General features: G+C 39.6%; 1 protein-coding gene across 1 annotated transcript in view; it reads left to right on the top strand.

The window, feature by feature from the left end:
• Positions 1-16,412, top strand: part of LOC137615342 (damage-control phosphatase ARMT1-like) — a 98,717-nt gene that overhangs the window by 45,083 nt on the left and 37,222 nt on the right. Inside the window, exon 5 of the mRNA XM_068345144.1 lies at positions 5,619-5,784. Within this exon, the coding sequence (XP_068201245.1) occupies positions 5,619-5,784 (166 nt within the window). The remainder of the gene's footprint in view (positions 1-5,618; positions 5,785-16,412) is intronic.

Genomic DNA, 16,412 nt, shown 5'->3' with positions numbered 1-16,412 from the left:
TTGCACAGATCCAGTAGTAGGTCTTTGTGTTTTAGCAGTAGAGCTATGGATTCTGCCAAGAAGAGCAAGTCATCTAGATATCTCTTGACCCTGTTGCCCATGGCATGAGCCCAGACTGAGGCAAGGACAAAGACTTTGGTGAAGACCTGAGGTACTGTAGATAGACCAAAGCACAGCACCTTGAACTGGAAAAGCTTGTCTTTAAGGGGAAGCCTTTGGTACTTCCTGGAAGCTGGGTGGATGGGGACCTGAAAGTAAGCATCTTTCAGATCTATGGTCAGAAGGTAGTCATTCTTCCTGATGGCACGGAGAACAGAGGATGAAGTCTCCATCTTGAACCTTGTCTGCAAAATATAGAGGTTCAAGAGGGAGAGGTCTATGACAGGTTTCCAACCTCCTTTCAGCTTCTCTACCAGAAATAGATTGCTGAGGAAGCCTGGAGTTCTGTCAAAGACTTCCTCCATTGCTTCTTTGCTTAGCAACTTGGAGAGTTTCTCTGCTAGGAGTAGTTCTTAGGGCGATCCTTTCATATGATATGGATCCGGTTTCTGGTCAGAGGAGGTGGACAGTATATGAACGAGATCCGATACCCTGAAGGGAGGACTTCTACCGTCCAAGGGTCAGCTCTTAAGTCCTGCCACCTTTGCCAAGTGCATTGTAGGTATCCTTTACTATTGGTAAGCTGGGGACAAGCCCTCCCAAGCATGAACTTTTGCCACCACATCCTCTTTGACTGGTGGAATTACTTCTTTGACAAATGTCAGGCCTAGAATTCTGCCTTCCAGGCTGTTGTCCATCCGTGGGAGGGAGATAGCATCTCTGTTGGGAGGTGGCCTAAAAGGCGAGTTCTTCGTCCGTTTCTGAGAAGTGGGCATCCTCAGTGCCGCTGCTCTGCTGACTACGGGGCTCTGTCCCAGTCACTCTAATTTCTCGATAGTCTTGGTCACGTCTGAGGACGGCAAGTGAGAATGAGTGAATGAATGATTTGAAGTTCTCTGGCATCCTGACATCTGTCTTTGCCACCGATATTGTTTATTATAAATAAAGACTAAAAGAATATTCAATTAAAACCAGAAAAGTAACTATGTTATAAAGGTTAGATAGCATTCAGAACACCTGCATCTGAAATAAATTTTTAAATGCCGCTAGCATTGTACGACACATCATGTCCAAGGATCTTGGCAAAGATGAACCTGCTATCCTCACCTTGAGCCTCAAACAGATATCTATTTCTTTCTGTGCTATAAGTGGGGCATTCAGTCAACAAATGCCTCACTGTCAAGGGTACCAAACAGTTGTCGCAATATGATTGGTGTTGGCCAGCCAGCAGAAACTCATGTATCATCCGAGTGTGATCAATGCGGAGATGGCAAAGAGTAGTCTCCCATTTTCGGGGCATCATGTTATACCTCCAAAGGGATAAAACATTCGCAATTTCTCTCGTCTTATTTTCAGTTAAACTATCCCAGTGCTATTGCTAATTATTATAAAAAAAAATTTTAATTTTCAGTAAAAAAATCATTACAGAGAATGGGATACCTTCTTGGTAGCAACCCGGCTGCAGCATTCTTTGCCAGTGAATCTGCCTCTTCATTTCCAGACACACCTAAGTGTGCCGGAATCCAGAAAAATCGAACTGTTATATCTTTCAGGCCAATAAGTAGAAGCCAATTTAAAATTTTAAAACTAAAGGGTTACTGGAATTAAAAACTTCTAAAGCTTGTAGGATACTTCTCGCATCACTAAAAATGGTAAAATTGCCCTCCTCTTCTCTGAGAAGGAGAATTAATAAGGTCAGACTTCCTAAGAATTGTAGCATCTCTAGGGGCTAGCAGTCTAAAGCATTTCGCTAAGACAGTAATGTCCCTCTTCAGAACACAATTTTCCCGAAGAAAAACGTTTTGGTGGAGGAGGAACTCTGGCCTTAGCACCAGATCTTGAGAGTTCAGTGAAATCCTCCACTACAGTCTCATCCTTGAAGTTCCTCGAATCGGCAAAGCAAGGGAGTACCCCAGACCAGTGGTCTATCCATGAGCAGGTCTAAATGACTGACATGGCTGCTAACTCCATGTTTGCCAATTCAGAAGCTGAAATCGGGGCTGTTAAGTTCAGCAGCTTTTCCGCCTGAACTGAAGGTACTTTGTTGGCCACATCTGGGTCAATGGGAAGAGTTCTCTGAAAAGCACCAGAGTTGACATAAAATCTTCAATGGTGTGGCCGAAGTTTCGATGATCTAGTTGCTTTCAACGAGTTTTCAGCAGCGGAGACTTGAGAGTTCAAAAACTCAAGTGTGTCCTTTGTCAGGTTGGAAAAGGCCACGTCAAACGTAAGTCTGGGGCTGTGCGATTTCTGCGATTATGGGAAGATATCGTCGATGCCGCACCATATATTACCATCTGCGCTAAGGGAGGCTCATCTAAACCTCTTGAGTGGCGGATTAGGCTCATGATCTTAATCAAGTGAGAGGCTTTCGACCATAATACTGGGGCCTCAAAGGGAAGTACAGCAGTAGAGTTTGTACTCATGCATGCCAAAAGGTTTTCTGGGAATCATCAGTAGTGATGATATCCTGGTGAGAAAGTTCTGTCTTAAGAGAGCTCTTTAATCTTCCTCCAACATCCTTCTTTTTCCATGAGTAATAAGGGAAGAGGAGACAGAGAAGGAATGGGAGGGGTCTAGTTTGCTCCCATCATAAGAGCGTTCATCTCTATATCCTGATTTGGGAGCAGAGGAGTTGAAGCATCTCTTGGAACTCTCTTTACGAGGCAAAAGAGATCTCGGTACTCTGCCATTTTGAACACCTACAGCGAGGGCCATGTTTATCTACGTCTTCTGCCGATCCGCTCTTCTACATCCAGTGTGGGAGTGATCCTCAGGAAGGGGGGAAACTTTCCCTGTCCCTTATCCACTTTCTGTAAAGAATTTTTTGAAGAAGTATAGCATTCCAAAAAATTCTTATCCTGATAATCATAATCGTCAGACCGAGTGCAAGGACAGAGTCTATTTGAACAATTAATGGGTTTGTTTCTAGCATAAGGCACAGGGTTCTTATTTGCGTAGGGTGAAGTTCTATCTCATTGGTTCCTGGCCGAGAGCCTATAAAACTCTGGTGGAACTTTGGATTTATGTGAAGATGGTTTATTACATCCTCTATAACATCAGATGGATGTATAGTTACATTGTTTTATAGCATCATCATGATGCAGAGGAATATTCCCATGCGTCAAGATGGCGGTGTGTTCGGTGACGTCACGACGCTTACGGGTGACAACTTGCTTGTACGCGTCACCCTTTCTAGGCTGCAGGCGAGTAACCTCACGGACAGAGGAGGTAAAGCATATAGTGACATCATCATATCTGGTTATGTCAGCACGTTCAAATTTATGAATCCTGATGGTATTCTTGGAAGAATATCTTGGAATGGCAGGAATAGTTACACTTAACATCCCCGCTTAGAAAGCTTAGAAGGAGAAGCCTGCTTGGAACATGAAGGTACTGTATTGCCAACTCTGGTAAGGGGGACATAGCCCAAGCGGTCTGACCACTCTCGTAGTACTGTAAAGAGATGTCAAATCTCTTGACTCATTCCGAGCGCTCTTTGGAGGAGTTTACTGCCAAGGACCACTAGGTGTACGAGGCAAGCCTTTCTCGTTAGTACGAGTAGGAAACTGGTAATCAGTATCTTCCAATAAGGCTGCTTCTGTATGAGGGGAAATGCCAAGCTCAACTCTAAGGTCCTTCCTGGAACAAGGTGCTGCTTTAACTGTTCTAATGGGAGACACTTCTATAGGGGTGAACATCTTACTTCGTAGTCTGATAAATACATATCCCCACTCAGCTCACTCATTGGGGGTGAGGGGGATCTAGACATAACAGTATAATCTGGTATTGAAGCATCAAGCGGATCTGGCTCAGAGAGTGAAGCTGCCGTAGCCAGGGGATCCGCGATAAGAACTGGTTCAATTTCATATTACACATTACTAACTAGGAAACAACATGTCAAGAAATTTTGGCCATGTTCTCCATTACAGAAACTTTGGTGGGGAGATAATGTTCATCGCTGAACCTACCCTTTGTTTCTTCTCACTACCTGAAGGAGGAGGAGGAGGAGAGTGATCTCTCTTAGCTTGCTTCTTCTGACAGGAATGATATCTATCGCACTGAGAGGATGAACACTCCCTACAATACCCACATAGAGATTCCACCAAACATCTTTTTCTTCGGTAAGGATCCACTTCTACTCTGCTCATGAAGGTACCACAAGGGCCACCATTACTATCCGGGCAGGAATGCATCGAATTTGGCATACAGTAATTCCAAAGCAAATAGCCGTTGAAAGGTATTAAAAACTACTTAACAGTTATAATGGACTTTACGTTATACAGAAATATAATTAAAATATCCAGTTGTTTCCTTTAAAAGGTATATGATAAACAAAACACTGATTGCAAAAGAAACCTATTTCCCCCCACCCCCACACACACACATGTAATATAAATTTAGTTCTTTTGACATAATGTTTGTTTGTTTGCTTGTCATTCCATCTTGCGTGTGACTGTCACTATGAACTGGATAATTCCGGTTTTTGGTATTTCACGAGCTTGGAAATAGAGACCACGTGTGAGAACACGACGAATACTGCATAAAATGGAAATAATGACAGTAGGATAACTTTTACTTACGAAAACAATGAACAATACTAACATGAAATATATAAGACATTATGATGATGATATTTTGTTGGAATGATTGTTAAAAAAAAAAAGAATAAAATAAGAAAAAGAAAAATCTCGTAAGTCAACAACTTGCATTACTGGTAAAACATTTTGGTGACATGGGTGGGACTTGTGAGAGTAATAGATGGAGAAACGATGATGTTTGAAGAGCTACGTAGTAATTTTTGTGTGATTTGAACACATATGCCAACATACGAATACACTTAAATAGACCTTACACAATCATGAATGAAGACAGTTGGTGGTAAGTTGAGATGTGAGAATCCCTACGTCTCTAAGCTGTGGGTGTTAGGGGGTAGTTTGAGTAATGCCTCAGGTAGCGAATGTCTCCATTAGCTAGAAAGAGATGTTATTCTTTATGGAAACAAAAACTTACTAAAATAGCTCTTACATAATGCCAAAGATTTTGTTGGTTGGCTGAAGAAGAAAGGAGGAGGGGCTGATATCAGGGAGAAAGGGAGAGGAGGAGATATTTTAGTGAAATTTCCCGAGTGTGAACTGTTTATGATATACGGCCATGTGCTTTACTCATTTGTAGGATATACAAGTAATTTAACCTCCTTATGGTTTAAATTTAAAGCTTAGATTGTAAAAATGATGATAATAATGACGTACAGCATACGGACATCACTGTCTGTATTCCCAGGCATGTTTTTTATCTATAATGATGTCATCGTATCGAAGGGGTTAAGTATGAAATTTTGATGGAATTCTGATTTCAACAAAAATATATTTGAAACATTTCACTTGACATCATGCAGAACTTTATAATGCAGTATAAGAACAGTTTTAAATCTGAAGTCTGAATTTTAACTGTAACTTGAAATTTGTATAAAGCACATCACTCAGTCATGCAATACTATTTAAAAAATTTCTTTACAGTGATGCTCTTCAGAATCATGACCCATTCCAAGATCTGAAAGAGAAAAGCCTCACAGATTCGCAGGAAGCTGTGGAATCACTAGCTGCACATATCATCTCTCTGTTGAATATACTCCCTACGCTTACTCATCAGCTGTTAAAGCAAAATTTTATTCAGTTATTAGAGGTAAGAGCTAAAGTGTTTAATATAGAATAAACTAATTTGGGCTCTGAAAATTTTTACTGATAAAGATATATAGTACTGAATGTCATTTTCCTCTTGAATATATTTGTCTAGAGCTATTGTCTTTAATGACATAAACATTAAATGATAGATATTCTTGCAATGACTTTCCCTCATGTTCTGCCCTTAATTGAATACAAGGGGATTTTTTAGTAGGTGTTTGAATGTAACGCTACCTTCCGTAGTCTATTTTGTAGTGTTAGTCAAATTTGTAACATCTTTTATATATGTACAAGTATTTTCCCTGCCCAGGTTTTAAATTTACTTGAATTAGTCATACTTACAAGTCACAGTGCCAATCCTCATCAGCGGACAGCTGATTTTCTGATTTTTTGTTTTACCCTACATCCCTACCCATCAGGTCCTTACATATTACATACCTAAAACAATGTACATAAAATATATATATATATATATATATATATATATATATATATATATATATATATATATATATATACTGTACAGTATATATATATATATATATATATATATATATATATATATATATATATATGTACACGCAGTAATACCTTGAGATACGAGCGACCCAACATATGAGAAAATTGAGATACAAGGAAAAATTTGAGATACGAGGTACAGCAATCTCACAACACAAAATTAATTATTTTTGGAGTGGCTTTCGTACAGTGATTTTTTTTGTGTTGTGACTCACATTTCACTTGCAAATTGCCTAATTTGTTCCAAACCCTACAAAACACCACATTAAATCTCATTATAAAGCAACAGTATAACCACAATGAAATACTGTACAGCCAAATACAATTGAACCATTCAATATACCTAAACTAAATGTTCATACATGTAAATTAAGTAGTTATTACAACATAATGTAATAATAAATAGAAAATAATACAATACTACATAATACTGTAATATTATAGTTACCCGTATTATAGACTACAGCTACATTTTCTGTTTGAACCCATTTTCTTCAACTCTGTGATGGGTCACTATTTTATTCTCGGCCTGGCTGGCAAATCTCTTCTGAAAGTGAAACATCTTTCGTAAAGTGAGTCATAAAAATATTCGCATCTTGTTTCATAGCTTGAAAATTTCGTAAGCAGAATCTTTCGGGAAGAGAGGTATGACTGTACAGTAGTTCCCTATGCTGCCGCCAGATGGCCACGTGTGCGAAAGGCTGCTCACGAGGACAGCATCGATCGGTCTTTCCCGTCGCATCTCTGTCGCGTAAAGTTATCTCCTACCATCGGCCGTATTGTTTTGTTTTATTACGTGTTTTTTGCGTGAATCAGTGCATAATTCATTAAATAAACAATGGGTCCAAAGTAAGCGAGTGCAAACAAGGGTAGTGAGAAGAAAAAGCATATGATGACAATGGAGATGAAGCATGAAATAATCGCAAAATATGAAGGTGGCGTAAGAGTGACTGAGATGGCGCGGCATTATGAGAGGAGTAAATTGACTATATGTACCATCCTCAAGCAGGAGGATGCTATAAAGAACACCAAGCCTTCCAAAGGAGTAACCATCCTTTCCAAGCTATGTAGTGATATTCACGACGAGATGGAGAGGCTTCTTTTGATCTGGATAAAAGAGAAGCAGTTGGCGGGAGATAGCGTGACCGAAACGATCATATGCGAGAAGGCCAGTAGAATCTATGATGACTTGAAAAGGAAGCAAGCAGCCGAGAAAGGAGAGACTTCGACGCCAGCGGAAACCTTCAAAGCCAGTCATGGCTGGCTTGATAATTTCAAGAAACGGACTGGGATACATTCGGTTGTGAGGCATGAGGAAGCAGCAAGTTCCGACGCGAAAGCTGCGGCGGACTTCGTCACAACCTTTGCTTTGGTTATCGCCCAACATGGCTACATCCCCCATCAAGTCTTCAACTGCAATGAAACTGGCCTTTTCTGGAAGAAGATGCCCAGGAGGACTTTCATCACGGCAGAGGAGAAGCGACTACTGGGCCATAAACCCATGAAGGATCGGTTAACTCTAGCCTTGTGTGCCAATGCCAGCGGTGACTGTAAGGTCAAGCCACTGCTGGTGTACCACTCGAAAAACCCACGTGCTTTCAAGAGCCAAAGGATCTTGAAAGAAAAACTGCAAGTGATGTGGCGAGCTAATGCTGTCTTGGGTTACCCGGCATTTCTTCACAGTATGAGTTAATCTGTGCTTTGGTCTGGCAGTCAAAATATATTTGGAGAAAAACCTGCCATTGAAATGTCTCTTGGTTTTTGACAATGCCCCTGGTCACCCTCCTAGTCTCGAAGAGGACATTCTTGATGAATTCAGGTTCATCAAGGTCCTTTATCTCCCGCCCAACACCATGCCACTCCTCCAGCCCATGGACCAACAAGTTATTTCCAACTTTAAAAAACTGTACACGAAGCATTTGTTAAAGAAATGCTTCAATATCACAGATAACACCAATCTCACCCTTCGGGAATTTTGGAAGGAACATTTTAACATCGTGCATTGTTTGAAAATTATTGACGATGCATGGCAGGGTGTCACAAAACAAACTCTTAATTCAGCGTGGAAGAAATTGTGGCCAGCTTACGTCGCTGAGAGGGACTTTGAAGGGTTCGATACGACAGACCCTGATGACCCCGAACCTGTTGTGATGGAAGAAATCGTGTCTCTTGGAAAGTCCATGGGGCTGGAGGTAAGACGAGGAAGACATGAATGACATTGTCGAGGAGTATCAGGAAGATGTGAACGACACAGGAATTGATCGAGCTCCAGGAGATGCAACATTCGGAAGTGTTGCAGCAGCTCAGTAGCGAGGAGGAGGTGGATGACGAGGGCCGCCTTTCTACGGCAGAAATCAAAGACATGTTAGCGAAGTGGCTGGAGTTTTCTAATTTTATGGAAAAGAGGAACCCAGACAAGTTGGCGAGTGGTCGTGCGTTAGCCTTGTGTGACGACACTTGCGTGCGTCATTTTCGAAACATCCTTAAATAGGTTTCTTTTAAAAAGGCCGTCAAAAAGTGCAGGTGAAAGCAAGACAAAAAGTGCAGGAGAAAGCGAGGCAAAAAGAGCCAAAATTAAAATGAAAACAAAATGAAGGATAAAGTTAAGTGTAACGTAAGATTAACATTTTATTTCTAAGTGTGTGTACTCTAAGCTAGTTTTATTCAAGTTAAATTTAAAGTTGAATTTCATTTAAGTTGAATTTAAAGTTAAGGTTATGTTACGTACCGAACGTGTTGCCATCAAGTCTCTCTCCTCCCCGTCCTCTCTCCCTCCTCCTCCTCCACACACTGCCTAATAATGTTACATTTCATAACCAGTTCATAGCTATTTGTAATTTTGTTAGCATAGGATGTTGATTACAACCATTAAGAAAATGTTTTTCCTCTGTAATATACTGTTTTTAGGTTTTTTTTCAGAGGGTGGGAACGGATTAATTTGTTTTTAGATATTTTATATGGGAAAAATTCATCGGAGATACGAGCAAATTGAAATATGAGCTTGGTCCCGGAATGGATTAAACTCGTACCTCAAGGTATTACTGTCTGTATATATATATATATATATATATATATATATATATATATATATATATATATATATATATATTTTTATATATTATATATATATATATATATATTTTTATATATATATATATATATATATATATATATATATATATATACAGTGTATATATATATATATATATATATATATATATATATATATATATATATATATATATATATATATATATATATATATATATATATATATATATATATATATATATACACATACATATATATATATATATATATATATATATATATATATATATATATATATATATATATACATATATATATATACATACATACATACATACATACATATATATATATATATATATATATATATATATATATATACACACACAGTATATACACACATATATATATATATATATACATATAGATATATATATATATATATATATATATATATATATATATATATATATATATATATATCTATATATATATATATATATATATATATATATATAGATATATCTATCTATATATATATATATATATATATATATATATATATATATATATGTATATAGATATATATATATATATATATATATATATATATATATAGATATATATATATATATATATATATATATAGATATATATATATATATAGATATATAGATATATATATATATATATATATATATATATATATATATATATATATATAGATAGATATATATATATATATATATATATATATATATATATATATATATATATATATATATGTATATATATATATATATATATATATATATATATATATATATATATATATATATATATATATATATATATATATATCACATACATACATACTGTATATGTATACTGTATAAACAGTATTCCCTTGTCATATTGTGGCTCATGTTTTGCGGCCATGGTGCATTGCAGGTTTTTATTATTATTGTAAGTATTACTAGCTAATCTACAGCCCGAGTTGGAAAAGCAAGATGCTATAAGCCGTAGGGATCCAAGAGGGGAAAATAGCCCAGTGAGGAAAGAAAATAAATAAACGATATGAGAAGAGGAAATAAGGAAATTAATAAATGATATGAGAAGTAATGAACAAATAAAATAAAATATTTTAAAAACAAGAACAACATTAAAACAGATATTTTTAAATATTAAACTTAGCCGGTGAATATATAATAGCTGACGTGTCCGACGACTCGACAGATTCCAAAAACTCGCGAGCAATCGCCGTGAAGGTTGCGGGTGTGACCACCAGCGCCGACTATCGGCCAGATACCGCATATACTTGTCAATTTCTCCAGTTCTTCTTTGTCGGTCTTGTCGACAAGTTGGTTCCGCTCGCTTTATGACCTCGAGTTTTCGACCGAATTGGTGAAGTACTTGGTTTTGGTTTTATTGCTTTCGCCGTGTTGGATTATTCAATACTATCTTCAAAAGAAATGCTTTTGAAAGGAGAGGAAAAGTGTTTTGCCCTTGCTTTTTTTTTTAATCTCTGGTTTTTCCATAGAGAAAAGATGGCCGACCCTTCCCTCAGTGTACGGAAGTGTGTTAAAGGCTTTTAGTAATTATTTTATCACTTTATAAATTATTGTTGATATTTATAGATTTACCTCTATATATTTTATATTTTATATCTCACCCGCCTTTATTAGGCCTCTTCGATTAGCTTTCCATTTATACTAAACATCAAGATAAATTTTATGTTTTTGTTTATATGCGGCCTTTACCTATTCTTTGTAGGCGGTCCTAACTTGGAAAACGAAGTTAAACAACGTTGAGCCCATTCAACTTTTATTTTTGTTTAGTTTAAAACAGTTGCTCTGTAAGAGTGATGAGATGAATATTTTTTAGAAGATATTTTAAGAAATATATTCTTTGAATAGTCTTTGTGCTGTTTTTTCAAAGATGAACTAACGTTTGGTTTATTTATGCTACGCAGTTTGCGCTCTATCGTTACGATAGAAGAGAAAGGGAGAATCACGGTTTCACTTTGCAGAAAGAGTAAATCAATTTTGACGTTTTGTTCATTCTTCTTTCAAACTGAAGTGTTTTAGATACTAATTTAAAGGAACTTGTTAATTTTCAATTTCTTAGTCCTTTCAGTGTTTTCCTTTAGTCAAATAACCTGTTATTGACGAAGGGTGAGTGGGCTATTCTCTTGTGAGTGACAAGAGAGAGAGAGAGAAAGAGAGAACGATCCGATCTTTATTCTCGTCCCAAGTCTCTGTACAAGGAGTTTGGGAGCGAGTAACGTTGTTCTCGATTCAGTTTTTTACTCTCGTCCCAAGTCTCTGTACGGGGAGAGAGGATAAAACGTTTTAGTTTTTATTCTCGTCCCAAGGCACTGTACGGTGAGAGATTGAAAACGTAGTCCTTAGTGAACTAGTGTTTAGTCTCCTCCCCAGTCACTGATCTTTTTAACTTTATATATTTCCGTTTTATTCGATATATATGTATATGTTTATTGATTTTTGCATGTGTGTTTCATTTTGTACTAATGTGCTTACATTATACGACTCATTTCGCAATTCTAACCTTTTGATGTAAGGGAGAATTGCGTGCTTCAGGTAGAAATCAGTTTTATTCATGTCTAATGTGAAATTATTAAAAAATGCAATATCAGTGAAGTAAGTGCAAAAAACATGTTCTGTGTTGCGGAGGGTTCGTTTGTTCGTGCTTGTCACTTGCCTAGTCCGAGACCTCTTTCAGGCTTCCCTGCACCAGGGAGAAGGAATGTCGTAGGACCTAAGGGAGTGAGGAGTGTAAACCAACGAACAGACGTTCCCTCAAAGGTATCAGACGTTGCTCGGCAAGCACGTCCTTGCCATAAGACAGGAGAGACGAAGTTTCTCCTCGTCTTCCGATGATTCGTCTCTTTAAAAGCCTGGGCGTAAAGTTTCGAGACGGTTGAAACGTTTATTAGTTCCTTCAGAACAAGTTCAACGTCCTAGCTGTAGTCATAATAAGAGTCCCGTTCATAGCGATGACGTTCATGTACAGACGTTTCTGCCACAGACTCGACGTGACGTTGAGCGGTAGACACCGTAGACACAACGTGACATCGAGTGTCAGACACCGTAGTCTCGATATAGCATCGATCAGCAGTCACTGCTGTTTACTACGTGACGTTTGAACGTCAGCCACCGCAGTCACAGGTTGATCCGAAGTTAAGTGTTTTGCAAGATATGCTTTTAAAGCTTTCTTCTTCAATAGAAGCTTTCGATCCTGTTCCTGTGCGAAAGGATCCTTTGCTTTTTGTACGTCACGGTTCTGGGATACGTGATTCGGGTCTTCAACCTTCTAGACGAGCTTTGTTACGCCACGCTGACGTTATCTCTAGTGACAGCTTTGCTGTTAAGCGAGATGCGGAGCATAAATCTCGATGTAACTTTGATCGCTTTGAACGTCAGCCACCGCAGTCACAGCGTGACGTTGAGATGCAGACACCGCAGACACGACGTGACGTTGAGCGGTAGACACCGTAGACATGACGTGACGTCGAGGGTCAGTCATCGTAGTCACGATATAGCATCGAACAGCAGTCACCGCTGTTACTACGGGACGTTTGAACGTCAGTTACTTCTGTCACGACGTGTAGTAGAATAACATTCTCTGCAGTCACGGCGTGACATCGACCCTCCAGCTTTAACTTCTGTTCATATACAAGTTGATGTAGCCTGTCAGGCTTTTCCTTCACGTCATTCTGAATATAAATCTCCTTCTCGCAAGACTTTAGATTTATCAGATGATATGCCTTCTGAAGAAGTTGATGACCCCCTTTCAACTAATGTACCTTTGGGGAGTCATTCAGAAGAGGAGTAACCTAGGGTGGTCCAACAATCCCTTGTATTTTGATTATGAATTTCTTTAGTGAAATTTTGTCCTACTCGTTTTGTAACGGCTGCTCCGCCGTCTGAGTTTATTCTTGGCATGACTTTCTTCGACTCCTACTTTTACGAAGTCAGTTCTCTCTTGTTCTTCCAAGAGGGCCATGCTCTTACTGGGAGACTGGTTGGAATCCAGGAGAAGTTTAGGAAAGTCTGCTTTTGCTTTTCCTCCTTCTTGATTAGCTTGTCGCTCGGGCATCTGGTGTGACACAGGAGAAGCTCGAGGAAAAGTTCTCGGCTTGGGAGTACCTGCCTCTGCCCAGGGAGACTTCTTAAGCCTTGTGGACTCTCCTCGTCGTCTAGCCATGAGACGCTCCAAGATTTTATGGTCGGCTTCAGAGCTAGACCATCTCCTGTTAGGAGTTTTTTCGAGCGTTTGAAGTTTTTTATTTGTTGGATTGGTCCCTGGGAGCCTTAAGTAAGAAGGTCTCTCCAGCTGTCAATGTATTGCTGTACAATTATGTCATGCATGAACAAGGCTATCAGGGATGGCTCCAATGATCTGGCAGCCACGTTCACTGCAGGAACAAGGCTATCAGGGATGGCTCCAATGATCTGGCAGCCACGTTCACTGCAGGAGTACTTAAGATGTAAGTGCGCTCAATGTGTTCATTGTCAAGACAAGCTTCACGATGAAGACTACCAAATCTGTCTTGGCAGCAGTAAGGGAAGGCGACTGGATGGTCTCTCTCGACCTTCAGGATGCATACTTCCACATCCCGATTCATCCAAACTTTCAACAACATCTGAGGTTTGTGGACGGGAAAGTAATGTACCAATTTCGAGCACTGTACTTCGGCCTCATTCCTGCTCCTCTTGTTTTTACAAGGCCCTTGCAAAATGTAGCAAGCTTTCTACATTTTTTGAGGATTCAGAGCCTCCCTTTATTTTGACGACTGGCTAATCAGGGCGTCGTCATTAAATCGCTGTCTGGAGAGCCTCTAATGGACATTAGACCTAACCAAGGAGCTAGGTCTCATAGTGAACGTAGAGAAGTCGTAACTTACAGTACCCCATCCCAGACTATTCTTTATTTGGGAATGGAGATACAGTGTCGGATTTTTCGGGCCTTTCCGTCTCCCACAAGAATGGAACAAACTCTGTTAAAAGTCCTTCACTTGCAAGAGAAAAACAGTTGCTCTGTAAGAGTTTGAACTAGCCTCGTGGGAACTCTTTCATCGCTGGAGTAGTTTATCTCTCTGGGGAGACTCAACCTCTGCCCTCTCCAATTTCACCTAAACCATTGGAAGAAGGAGAAGGGCTTAGAGAGTATCTCTTTCCCAATCTCCAACTCAGTCTAGACATGTCTGACTTGGTGGGACAGCAACATCAGACTTCGAGAAGGTCTTTCTCTTGCGATCAAGAACCCAAACCATGTGTTGTATTCAGATGCATCGGATTTGGGTTAGGGAGCTCCACTGGACAGTCTGGAATGCTCGGGTCTTTGGTCCACGGATCAGAAGGAACTCCATTTAAGGCAAGTAAAATCCCTCCTTTGGCGAGATTTGTGCAAGGAAAAATGAATGTCTTGGCGGACTGCCTCAGCAGAAGAGGACAAGTCATCTCCATGGAGTGGACGTTGCACAAGACTGTGTGCGAGAAGCTATGGATGACATGGGGTCAACCCACCATAGATCTTTTTGCGACTTCACTGACAAAGAGGCTCTCGACTTACTGCTTTCCAGTTCCAGATCCAGAGGCAGCCCACATAGACGCTTTCCTGCTGGACTGGTCTCACCTGGACGTTTATGCCTTTCCACCTTTCAAGATCCTAAACAAGGTGCTGCAGAAGTTCACCTCTCACGAAGGGACCAGATTGATGTTGGTTGCTCCACGCTGGCCCGCGAGAGAGTGGTTCACAGAGGTACTTCTATGGCTGGTAGACGTTCCAAGAAGTCTGCCGTTGCGGATGGATCTCTTGCGACAGCCTCACGTAAAGAGATTTCATCAAAGCCTCCCCGCGCTTCGTCTAACTGCCTTCAGACTATCGAAAGACTCTCTTGAGCTCGAGGGTTTTCGAAGGAGGCAGCTAGAGCGATCGCGAGGGCTAGAAGATCCTCTACCATCAGGATCTATCAGTCGAAATGGGATGTATTTAGAGACTGGTGCAAGTCCTCCTCTATTTCCTCTTCCAGTGCCTCTGTAGCGCAGATTGCGGATTTTCTGCTTTATCTGAGAAACGGTCGCTCCCTCTCTGCATCCACCATTAAAGGCTACAGAAGCATGTTAGCTTCTGTTTTCAGGCATAGGGGTTTGGATCTTTCTAATAACAAAGATCTCCAAGACCTGCTTAAGTCTTTCGAGACTTCCAAGGAGCGTCATATTTCGACTCCTGCTTGGAACTTGGACGTGGTCCTACGGTTCCTTATGTCAAACAGGTTTGAACCATTAAATTCAGCCTCCCTGAAGGATCTTACCCTCAAGACACTTTTTTTTGGTGTGCTTGGCTTCGGCTAAAAGGGTTAGTGAGATACATGCTTTTAGCAAGAACATCGGCTTCTCCACTAATAAAGCAGTATGCGCTCTTCAACTTGGTTTTTTGGCCAAGAATGGACTTCCGTCTCGTCCTTGGCCTAAATCATTTGATATCCCCAGTCTTTCTGAGATTGTGGGGAATGAAGTTGAAAGAGTGCTGTGCCCCGTTAGAACTCTTAAATTTTATTTATCCAGAGCTAAACTGCTACGAGGTTGTTCAGAGGCTTTATGGTGCTCCGTTAAAAAGCCCTCTTTGCCCATGTCTAAGAATGCGTGGTCTTAATTTATTAGACTTTTGATTCGGGAGGCACACTCTCATTTAAGTGAGAAGGATCGTAATTTACTTAAAGTCAAGGCTCATGAAGTCAGAGCGATAGCAACTTCAGTAGCGTTTAAGCAAAATAGATCCATTAAAAGTATTATGGACGCGACCTTTTGGAGAGGCAAGTCGGTATTCGCTTCATATTACTTGAAAGATGTCCAGACTCTTTATGAGGACTGCTACACACTGGGACCATTTGTAGCAGCGAGTGCAGTAGTGGGTGAAGGCTCTACCACTACATTCCCTTAATCCCAATATCCTTTTAATCTACTCTTGAAATTTTTAATCTTATTTTGGGTTGTACGGGAGACTAAGAAGTCTTTCGCAATCTTTTTGATTTGG

This window comes from Palaemon carinicauda, chromosome 21 (assembly GCF_036898095.1).
Source record: "Palaemon carinicauda isolate YSFRI2023 chromosome 21, ASM3689809v2, whole genome shotgun sequence".
NCBI lineage: Eukaryota > Metazoa > Arthropoda > Malacostraca > Decapoda > Palaemonidae > Palaemon > Palaemon carinicauda.
The sequence above is the reverse complement of the archived record's forward strand: the minus strand, read 5'-3'. Positions and strand labels throughout refer to the sequence as shown.